The following is an 11,038-nucleotide window of genomic DNA, read 5'->3' on the forward strand; positions in this document are numbered from 1 at the left end:
TGCCAGTACTGCTGGGGATGCAGCCCAGAGCATGGTTGGCTTCTGGGCTGTGAGTAGGAAACGTCCAGCATTTCATTCCCCAGCACCACCAAGTCCTTCTCCACAGGGCTGCTCTCCAGCTCTTCATCTCCAGCCTGTATTGATACTCGGGATGCCCTGCCCCAGGCGCATGACCTTGCATCTGGCCTTGTTCAAACTCATGAGGGTTATAAGGGACAACTTCTCTGAATGGATTCTGTCCCTCAGGCATGTCAACCACACCACTCAGCTCAGTGTCATCTGCAGACTTGCTGAGGGTGCCTCGATCCCACTGTCTGTGTTGTCGATGCAGATATCAAACAGCACTGGCCCCAGAACAGACCCCTGTGGGACACCACTGATCTCCCTGTCAGTGATCTCCAGGTGACTGTTGACCACTACCTTCTGGATGCAACCATCCAGCCAATTCCTCACCCACCAAACAGTGTCCCCATCCAACCCACCTCTCCCCAGTTTGGAGAGAAGGACATTCTGAGGCACCGAATCAAAGTCCAAGCAGGTAACAGTTTTTGCTGTCCCCTTGCCCACTGCTGTCGTCACTCCATAAGAGAAGGTCAGCAGGTCGGTCAGGCAGGACTTGCTCAGCTTGAAGCTGTTCTGGCTGGCCCCAGCCACCTCCTTGTCCTCCGTGTGCATCCTTCCAGGAGGATCCGCTGCAGCAGCACCCCCGGTGTTTCTCCGTTACTGCTCAGTCCGTGCTGCACTCGCTGGCGAGGACACAAAGGGGACACGGAACGGGCTCAGAGGGGACGCATAAGGGACAAGGGGACGGGCGGGCGGGCCGCACCGGCCGGGCGCGGCGAGGGCGCCCCCTGCCGGCGGGGCTGAGTTGGAGAAGGCGGCCCCCGCGTTGCCACGGACGCCCTGGCGGCGCGGGACGTAGCCGCGGCCGCGGCCGCGCCCGGTGATGACGTCACAGGCGGCCTCCACGTCGCCAGGGCAGCCAAGATGGCGGCGGCCGAGGGGAGTGTCGCCGGGGCGCCGCTGGTGAGTGGGGCCGGGGGGTGTCCCCGGGCGCTCCTGGCGGGCACGGCTGGCCTCGGCCGCGGGGCTGAGGCCGCGGCCCGCCTCACTCCTGCCTTTGCTGGGCGGCAGCGGGAGCTCCGGTGCCCTGGGCCGGGGTGGCAGGGCCGGCCGCGCCGCTGGCGCTTGGGCTTCGGCCCTCAACGCCGAGGCAGGGGCAGGGGGATCGGGCGAGGGGCGGGGGCTGCCTGATCCCTGACGGGGAGCAGTCTGCCTCCCGCCGCTCCTTCCCTGCTGCTCCCCGCCTGCCCTGTCTGCTCCGGGTTCACGCTGTCAGTGGCCGGGCTGCGCCCTCTCTGCTTCCATCTTCCTCCACCTGCGAGGAAGAGGTCGTTTCGTTAACAGCCCTGGCTTTGTGCTGGGCCTGCAGATGCCTGGGCTTTTTTTCCGTGAGTTATTTCCTCACGGGGTCCATGAGGGACAGCGTCCCTGTGTGCTTTGGTGTGGCTGAACAGCTGTCAGGCGTTACCAACCACAAACAAACCTTTGATTTCTGTTAGTTCATTGCTGGCTGAATAAACCACGGGAAGCAGGTTATGGGAGTCAGAGGGGAAGACAGAAATGTTTTGTCTGTGCATCTCTGCTCACCTCTTCAGACTGAGCTGTGAAGCAGGCAGGGCTCTGTTGACTGTGTTATGTGTTGGATCACTGACTTCTGAGCAGTGGTTTCCATTCTAAGCCCAGATGATAAACCAGCTCAAGGAAACACCAGCTGGGTTGCATTCCTCTTTCTAAAGGTCTTTTAAAAACGTTTAGTTTCCAGGCCTCACAGATGTGTCAATATCTGAAGATATTCCAGTGGAAGGGGAGATCACTGTTCCTGTGGGATCTCACTCTCCTGATGAAGAGTTCTCCACGCTGGATGAGCCTGTTAGGGATACCATTGTGAGTCTGTGGTAAAACATCTGTGTTGCTGGTGGTCTTGGCCAACTGGTGTACCAAAGAGACCTAATAGTGGCCTCCCAGTACCTGAAGGGGGCCTGCAAGAAGGCTGCAGAGGGACTGCTTGCAAAGGCCTGCAGGGATAAGAAAAAGGGCAGTTGTTTGTAGTTAGAGAAGAGGAGATTTAGACTGGATGCTGGGAACAAGTTCTGCACCATGAGGGTGGTGGAACACTGCAGCAGGTTGCCCAGGGAGGTAGTTGAGGCCACATCCCTGGAGCTATTCGAGGTCAGGCTCAACAAGGCTCTGAGCAACCTGCTCTAGGGGAGGATGTCCCTGCTGACTGCAGGGGGGGGTGGATTAGACAGAATCACAGAATCAATAAGGTTGGAAAAGACCTCAAAGATCATCAAGTCCAACCTGTCACCCAAGACCTCCTGACTACTAAACCATGGCTGCACCCAATCCCCTTTTGAACACCTCCTAAAAGGTGAAGCCAAATAAACTTCCAGTTGGGCTGGACTGAAGACAAAGCCCTATTTAAGAGACATCTTTTGCTCCCAGAGCTCTTTTTGGAAGTGGCAGCTACCTTGCCTGCAAAGTTTCTCTGTGGCCTCAAAATCTTTGCAAAGCTAAAGCTGTCAGGTGCTTGGAGCTTGGGAGAAAACTCTCCTGACTCATAGGATTTTCCCTTTGTTTTGCTTAGAGGAGCAAAGAAATTCTGGCTCTTAATTGGATGCCATTAAAGAACAAACCACTGTGTTGTTAAGGAGTGCAGAGGAAAAAGGAAGGTGATGTTTGCTGCAGAAATGTCAGAGTTGGGTCCTGTTTTATTCACCATCAGTGCTTCTTCACTTCCATCTTGCAGCTTTTAGTTTGGACTGTGATGTTTCTGAAGGGAGGATTGAAAGGGCTGCTTCTTCTGTTTCAGATGAGAGATCTGAAGGCTGTTGGGAAGAAGTTTGTCCATGTCATGTATCCCAAGAAGAGCAGTGCACTCCTCAGAGACTGTGAGTATGAAGGAGGCTTTCACAATCTTGAAAGGATGTCTTGCCAGCAGGGAAGGGGAAAGTTCAGGGGAGCAGGGAGTCAGAACTGGCTGTTCCATGCTCCTCCTGTTGTTGTAGACTGAAGAATGGCAAATGTGAGAAATCAGAGTGCTGGCAAAGGGCTTTGAGAGTGGAACATGTGCCAGAGTCTGTAGAATAGATGATATTATAGATGGCATCCAAAGGGTTAACAGCTTGATGTCCAGATGGACATGAGTGGCAAGTGGTGTCCCTCCAGGGTCTGGATTTGGACCAGTGCCACTCCGTGTCTTCATCAATGATATCAACAGCAAGATGGAGGAACCCTCAGCAAACGATGATACCAAGCTGGGTGGTGCAGCTGGTAGGCCTGAAGGACAGGATAGCATCCAGAGGACCCTGGACAGGCTGGAGAGGTGGGCTGAGGGGAATCTCATGAGATTCAATAAGTCAAAGTGTATGATCAGGCACCTAGGTCAGGGCAATTCTAGGTATCAGTACAGGCTGGGAGATGATGAGGTTGATATCAGCCCTGCAGAGAAGGACTTGGGGGTACTGGTGGATGAGAAGCTGGACATGAGCAGACAGTGTGCACTTGCAGGCCAGAAGGCCAATGGCATCCTTGGCTGCATCAAAAGCAGCATGGCCAGCAGATAGAGAGAGGTGATTCTGCCCTTCTGCTCTGCTTTGGTGAGGCCTCACCTGGAGTACTGCAGCCAGCTCTGGAGCCCTCAACACAGGAAGCACATGGACCTGATGGATGGGTCATGAAGATGATGTGGGGGCTGGAACACTTCTGCTACAAGGACAGGCTGAGGGAGCTGGGATTGTTCAGCCTGGAGAAGAGGAGGCTCCAGGGATGCCCCTGCTCACTTCTGGGGGGTGGGAGTAGGTGACCTTTGGAGGACCTTTCCAACCCAAGCCATTCTGTGATGCTGCAACCTGGCACAAGGTGCGTGATCTGAAATCTGTAAGTGAGCATGGTGTGCAAAGTGAGGCACTGAGAGTTGGGAAAGGTGCTTTACTGAACACAGGAAGATCAAACTGAAGAGCACTCTGTGATACTTAGGCACTATTTCTTTCCCTTTGCAGGGGATCTCTGGGGCCCTTTGGTGCTTTGTGTCTCGCTTGCTCTGTAAGTACTTAGAGTGGGGAAGTGTGGGAGTTTATACTTGTTTCTGTTGGAGAAAGGAGAAATGAAACCTTTCTGATGATGTGTGTTGAGTTCAAGTTCTCTGATCCTTCTCTGGTCCTCTGCAGGTGCTGCCTGTTCAGGTTTTTCTGGGAGATCTCTTTGAGCCACTTGAAGCTCAGGCCCTCCCTTCTTTAAACTCAGGGTGAAGTCTTCTTAGTCCCCTGTTCTAAGAGCAATTTTACTGGGAGGTGTCCTTGAGTGTGTCCAGAGAAGGGCCATGAGGATGATCAGAGGGCTGGAGCACCTCTCCTGTGAGGACAGACTGAAGGAGTTGGGGCTGTTCAGTCTGGAGAAGAGAAGGCTCCGAGGTGACCTCATTGTGGCCTTCCAGTATCTGAAGGGGGCTACAGGAAGGCTGGGGAGGGACTGCTCAGGATCTCAGGGAGTGATAGGACTAGGGGGAATGGAATGAAGCAGGAAGTAGGGAGATTCAGGCTGGAGGTGAGGAGGAAGTTCTTCCCCATGAGAGTGGTGAAGCCCTGGAATGGGTTGTCCAGGGAGGTGGTTGAGGCCCTGTCCCTGGAGGTGTTTAAGGCCAGGCTGGATGAGGCTCTGGCCAGGCTGATCTAGTGTGGGCTGTCCCTGCCCATGGCAGGGGGGTTGGAACTAGATGATCCTTGTGGTCCCTTCCACCCCTGACTGATACTACTACTACTAGTACTACTACTGCTATGATTTGGTCAGCTTTGATCCTCACCTGCAGAGCAGGCCCTTCGTGTAAGAGCTGCAGAGTCCATGGCACACCTCCTGGAGAAGCTATGGCAGGAGGGAAGCTGTTGTAGGAGATCACAGATGGGGATGGTGGTAGCTTCCAGCTGCTCCACTCTGCTGCTTCCATCCTGTAGTCATTGTAAGCCTTTCTGAGAAGTTAGCAGACTTTAGGTGCTTTAATTTTCCTCTCAGGCTCTTGCCTTTGGTTTCATACTCCTCTGTGGGCTGCCCAGCCCTCGGAACAGGTGAAGAGGCTGAAATGCCCTCAGCTGAGCCACAACCATTTCCCTTTCTCCCATGGAACTGAGGATGCTACTAAAACCAGGGAAACAGATGAGAAATGATGAGTCTCACTGGAGTCAAGTTCCTGTCCTCTGCTACAAGTCTGCCAAACCTCAGTCCCTGATTGCAGCTGGTTTCTTTGTCTGTCCCTGCCACAGGATGCTGCAGGGAGGATCAGCAGACAGTAAAGACGACGGAGGGCCGCAGTTCGCCGAGGTCTTTGTCATCATCTGGTTCGGTGCTGTCGTCATCACACTGAACTCAAAGCTGCTTGGAGGCACAATGTGAGTGCTGGGGAGCTGAGCAGCGCTTAGAAGGCTGCTGCCCACGGAGCTCCTGCCCTGCTTGGTTTGACTGCTTCTCCCCCCCTCCCCTCCCCCCCCATTTCTGTCTCCATCCCAGATCCTTTTTTCAGAGCCTGTGCGTGCTGGGTTACTGCGTCATGCCTCTGACAGTGGCCATGCTGGTGTGCAGGCTGGTCCTGCTGGCAGGTTCTGGGACCATCAGCTTCATCATCCGTCTGATTGTAGTGCTGGCCATGTTTGGCTGGTCCACGCTGGGTGAGTAGCTGCGGCCTCACAGCGCCCTGTGCGTGCCGGGCAGGGCAGCGCGGCGCCTCGGGAGCGGGGAGCAACACGTGCTGTGCTGGCTGGTAAACTGGGCTGGGGTCTGCAGGTAGGATAGGATAGGGTAGGGTAGAATAGAATAGGGTAGAATAGAATAGAGTAGAATAGAATAGACCAGGTTGGAAGAGACCTTCAAGATCATCGCATCCAACCCATCATCCAACACCACCCAATCAACTAACCCATGCAACCAAGCACCCTGTCAAGTCTCCTCCTGAACACCTCCAGTGATGGTCATTCCACCACCTCCCCAGGCAGTCCATTCCAATGGGCAATCACTCTCTCTGTGTAAAACTTCCTCCTGACCTCCAGCCTGAACTTCCCCTGGCGCAGCCTGAGACTGTGTCCTCTTGTTCTGGTGCTGGGTGCCTGGGAGAAGAGACCAACCTCTGCCTGTCTACGGCCCCCCTTCAGGTAGTTGTAGAGAGCAATAAGGTCACCCCTGAGTCTCCTCCTCTCCAGGCTAAGCAACCCCAGCTCCCTCAGCCTCTCCTCACAGGGCTGTGTTCCAAGCCCCTCACCAACTTTGTTGCCCTTCTCTGGACTCGTTCCAGCAAGTCAACCTCCTTCCTAACCTGAGGAGCCCAGAACTGGACACAGGACTCAAGGTGTGGCCTAACCAGTGCAGTGTACAGGGGCAGAATGACCTCCCTGCTCCTGCTGGCCACACTGTTCCTGATGCAGGCCAGGATGCCATTGGCCCTCTTGGCTGCCTGGGCACACTGCAGGCTCATGTTCATCCTACCATCAACCAGCACCCCCAGGTCCCTCTCTGCCTGGCTGCTCTCAGCCCCTCTGACCCCAGCCTGTAGCTCTGCCTGGGGTTGTTGTGGCCAATGTGCAGAACCTGGCACTTGGCTGTGTTCAATCTCCTGCCCTTGGCCTCTGCCCATCTGTCCAGCCTGTCGAGGTCCCTCTGCAGAGCCTCTTTACCCTCCAGCAGATCAACTCCTGCCCCCAGCTTAGTGTCATCAGCAAATTTACTGCTGATGGACTCAATGCCCTCATCCAGATCATCAATAAAGATGTTAAAGAGCAGGGGGCCCAGCACTGATCCCTGGGGTCCAGGGGTTCCCCAGGCTGTGCAGTACTGTAGGCATCACTCTTCAGCTGCTGTGTTGGCAGGGTTTCAGCCTCTGCTCCTGTTAATTGTCATGGTGCAAGCTGCTTCCAGCAGAAGGAAGATGAATGAGCATTGAAGCCCACTTGAGGCCACTGAGTGTTTTAGTCTGTGGTCTGTTACAAATGCTCTTGGAAAGTGCTGATTGCTATACAGATGCACTTGCATTGTTTATTTTCTTAATCTGGAAGTCTGGCTCTTGTTGCAGAGTGTTCATCAATTACCTTCCTGTATGGTGAAGTTTGAATTGGTGTTGGTGCTGAGCAGTGGATTATGCTGTTCTCTTCCAACACAGAATGGTTTGAGTTGGAAGGGACCTCCAAAGGTCATCTAGTCCAAGACCCCTGCAGTCTGCAGGGACATCCTCCCCTAGAGCAGCTTGCTCAGAGCCTTGCCAAGCCTGACCCTGAATAGCTCCAGGCATGAAGCCTCAACTACAGACAGGACAGACTGAAGGAGTTGGGGCTGTTCAGTCTGGAGAAGAGAAGGCTCCCAGGTGACCTCATTGTGGCCTTCCAGTATCTGAAGGGGGCTACAGGAAGGCTGGGGAGGGACTGCTCAGGATCTCAGGCAGTGATAGGACTAGGGGGAATGGAATGAAGCTGGAGGTGGGGAGATTCAGGCTGGATGTGAGGAGGAAGTTCTTCACCATGAGAGTGGTGAAGCCCTGGAATGGGTTGTCCAGGGAGGTGGTTGGGGCCCCATCCCTGGAGGTGTTTAAGCCCAGGCTGGATGAGGCTCTGGCCAGCCTGCTCTAGTGTGGGGTGTCCCTGCCCATGGCAGGGGGGTTGGAACTAGCTGATCCTTGTGGTCCCTTCCAACCCTGACAGATACTATGATACTATGAACTACCTCCCTAGGCAACCTGTGGCAGTGTTCCACCACCCTCATGGTGCAGAACTTGTTTCTAACATCCTCTAATTTCAAGCCACTGTCCCTTGTCCTATCCCTGCAGGCCTTTGCAAACAGTCCCTCTGCAGCCTTCTAGTAGCACCCTCCAGGTACTGGCAGGCTGCTGTTAGTCTCCCTGGAGCCTTCTCTTCTGCAGGCTGCACAACCCCAGCTCCCTCAGCCTCACAGCAGAGCTGTTCCAGCCCCCTGATCATTTTCGTGGCCCTCCTCTGGGCCTGCTCCACCAGGTCCATGTTGAAGGCAGTGCAGCTTGCCACTCAGAGCTGTCAGCATCTCCAGGGGGCCTTGGGCTTTTAGCTGCTGCTCACATGTCCAACGTCTCTCTCTGCCCGCAGCATCCACAGCCTTCCTGGCGGACAGTCAGCCTCCCAACCGCAAAGCCCTGGTGGTCTACCCCATCTTCCTCTTCTACTTCGTCATCAGCTGGATGATTCTCACCTTTACACCTCAGTGAGCTCCCACCAGAAGAGACTGTGTGATACAGACTGGAGTTTTGTTTTCATGGACACTGCTGCAGCTGATCCTTGGCTTTATCTCTTTCTAATTTATACATGGAGGTGTTGTAAAGCAGGGCAGGTTATGGGATAAAGCCAGAGAGCTGCACAAATGGGTCCTTTGTCTGTCCCTCTTTTGCAAGGCTGCAGAGCTCCAGCTGCTGAGGGGTTGGTTTTTTTTCCTTTAGCTCTGCTCTTCAGTTCTGTTAAATAAAAATTGCCAGCTGTGACAGGGACCATTCCCCTGAGGAACAGAGCAAGGCTTTGGGCAGGTGGAAGAGGAAGCCACAGGATGGCAGGAGGTGGAAGAGTCCTTGCTGTGCCTGGATTCTCACTGAGGATGAAGATGCCTTATGAAATAGCAGAACTGCTGTTAGGTGTTGGGTAAGGAAGGAAATGTGTTCAGCTCCATTCCCTTCTAGAGCAGAGAAGTGTCCATAAAGCACATCACAGGGCTGTGAGCTCTCACCTTCAAACTGCAGCTGTGCAAAAACTTGGGCCTGCTTTACAGGTAAACAGGAGCTGGGCAGAAGGGAGTTGCCTTTGCTTATAGTCCTGTGTGTTTGGTTTTGTCCCTTCATGTGTTAAGAAAGAGTGTTGCAGCCAAATGCCTTTGACACCCCAGCTCCACTGAGCCACCCATTTGCTGAGCTGGAGTCTGTTTACACATGGTAGTTACACAGCTTTGACATGTGACCATAGGTTGGAGAAGTAAAAGTCCTGGAGAAACAGAACTGGTTTGCAGGAGAGATTTAGCTGTCCTAGGAGGCTGAGAATGGAAAACTGTCTGGAGAGCTCCTACTGAAGTGTCTCTGTGTGTTAAAAACCAAAGCTGCTGTGAAGTGAGTCCAGGACTCAGTAGGTGAGGTGTTTGGGTGCTGACATCCAGCACCAGGGCTTGGGCCTGAAAGTTTTAAACCAGGGTTGGAGAGGGAAAACTGAATCATGGAGAAGATGGTGGCTGCTGTGAAGCAGGAGGTGGCTTGTGCTCTGACCTGCTTGTGTGAGGCTTCATTTGGTTGGCTGTGTGGACAGCACTGAAACAGCAATGGCTGTGGATTTCATAGGGTGTCTTGGTGCTTAGAGGTTTGGGGCTTTGGTTACTTTGGGCTTTGGTTACTTTGGGGTTTGTTCTTTTTGCTTACTACTTTTTGTATGAGAAGGCAGGAAGTTTTCTCCTGCTCCCTGGTGGATGCTCTGTGCACCTGCCTGGAGAAGCACCCACAGGGGTACAGTGTCACTTACATGTCAGCACAGGGACTGAGACCTAGGCAACTGCTCTTTGAAACCTGTATGGGGAATTATTTATGTTACTTGTTACTGTCAGTGTCCAGGGGAAGAGCTCTGAAACACATTGGGGGAGGAGAAAAGCTGCTGTTAAAATGGCACTACTCCTGGAAAGGAGCAGCATTTCATTTCCTTCTTCCTGGAGTGATGCAGAGAGGCCTGGAATGGGTCTGTGAGAGCCCTGCTGAGGTGCAAGCATGCCTCATTCATATCTGAAAGTGCAACTTCTGCTGGAAACACTGTAGATGTTTGACAGTTGGGATGGGGGATCCCCAAATGTGCAGCTCCAAAGGGCAGCTTTGCCCTGCTGGGAGCACAGAGAGCAGTGGGCAGGGAACAGCTGCTCTCAGCAGGGATCCAGCTTGGCTGCCCAGCAGGGGCTGACCCTGCTCCTTCTGCCCTCCCTTACACCTGCACCCACAGCTGCTGTCAGTGCTGCAGGAGGAGCTGCAGTGTTCCATGCCCATGGGAACCTGGTGGGGATGAGGAGATGGAAAACCTCCATTAAATGATTGCTGCTGTGGGCTGTGATGGGTTTTGTTTTCTCAATCCCTTTCCAAGTGCAGAGCTTTCCATTTTATTTACACATTGCTTTGGCTTTATGAAGCTGAAAAAACACTCAAGGGAAGTAGATGGTAAAGGTCCAGTGGGGTTCTTTGAGCCCAACATTTCCTGCAGCATAGGGATTTAACCTTCCTTTTGGGGAAATCCTTGGAATTCTCTCTGTAGGGGCTTAAGCTGCTGCTGGATCTTGCAGGTCATTGGAGTCACACTTCACTGCTGCACTAGCTCTGTGTAAAGAAGGGAAATGGAAGAGGAATTAAAGTCCCAGCTTTTTCCTGACTTGTTTTTAACATGGGTGTGTGCCTCATCATTGCTTTCTGTCTCATTTTCTTCCCCCTCCTATTGCTTCTGTGTTGGCTAGCTTGACTTTGCAGCTGCTCAATGAAGCTTTTGGTCTGAAAGAACCTGCAAGAAGAGGCAGAAGTGTACAGGTTGGGTGGTGAAGGGGTGTGCCTTCTCTCTGCCTAGGCTGTTCTTTTGCCATGAAAAGCTGGACCAGGTCATCCTAGAGGTGCCTTCCAGTCTGCTCTTCCATCATTCCATTTGGGTTTTGACTCCTAGGAGTCATTCAGTGTAGGAGTGTCCTGGTTTAATGCAGTCTGCTCTAACAAGATCTGGTTAATATCCATGAAAAGGACTTTGATGTAACTTCAAAGTGCACTGAAAGGCCTCTGGACAGCCCTGTGTGTGGATTACAGGTGCTGTGCTTGCTGTACCCATGGTTGGAGGTAAGGAATGGCCCTGTCCTGGTGCTCCCCAGGGCAAGGGAGATGGGACAAGCTGACTGCCCCCCTGGGCCCCACCACCCAGATGCTGGGCTGATGGAGCAGGCCCAGAGGAGGGCCCCAGGAATGACCAGGGGGCTGGAACACCTC

At 53.5% G+C, this 11,038-nt stretch overlaps 1 protein-coding gene across 1 annotated transcript; it reads left to right on the forward strand.

Annotated features, from left to right (window-relative positions):
* The first annotated feature begins 966 nt into the window (after window positions 1-966).
* YIPF6 (Yip1 domain family member 6) lies at window positions 967-10,453 on the forward strand. Its single transcript, XM_068157597.1, has 7 exons — window positions 967-1,026; window positions 1,819-1,947; window positions 2,876-2,954; window positions 4,065-4,107; window positions 5,319-5,444; window positions 5,563-5,720; window positions 8,154-10,453. The coding sequence occupies exons 1-7, from the start codon at window positions 988-990 to the stop codon at window positions 8,270-8,272; spliced, it is 693 nt and encodes a 230-aa protein (XP_068013698.1). The 5' UTR covers window positions 967-987; the 3' UTR covers window positions 8,273-10,453.
* The last annotated feature ends 585 nt before the right edge of the window (window positions 10,454-11,038 follow it).

Source organism: Melanerpes formicivorus, unplaced genomic scaffold (assembly GCF_026170545.1).
Source record: "Melanerpes formicivorus ecotype bairdi unplaced genomic scaffold, bMelFor1.0.p_v2 SCAF_37, whole genome shotgun sequence".
Classification (NCBI taxonomy): domain Eukaryota; kingdom Metazoa; phylum Chordata; class Aves; order Piciformes; family Picidae; genus Melanerpes; species Melanerpes formicivorus.

Bases quoted from the DNA above. Each gene is read 5' to 3' on its own strand.
- YIPF6 (XM_068157597.1), top strand. From the start codon at position 988: ATGGCGGCGGCCGAGGGGAGTGTCGCCGGGGCGCCGCTG. The intron at 5,445-5,562 runs GTGAGTGCTGGG...TCTCCATCCCAG, and splicing joins AAGCTGCTTGGAGGCACAAT to ATCCTTTTTTCAGAGCCTGT. The intron at 5,721-8,153 runs GTGAGTAGCTGC...CTCTGCCCGCAG, and splicing joins GTTTGGCTGGTCCACGCTGG to CATCCACAGCCTTCCTGGCG.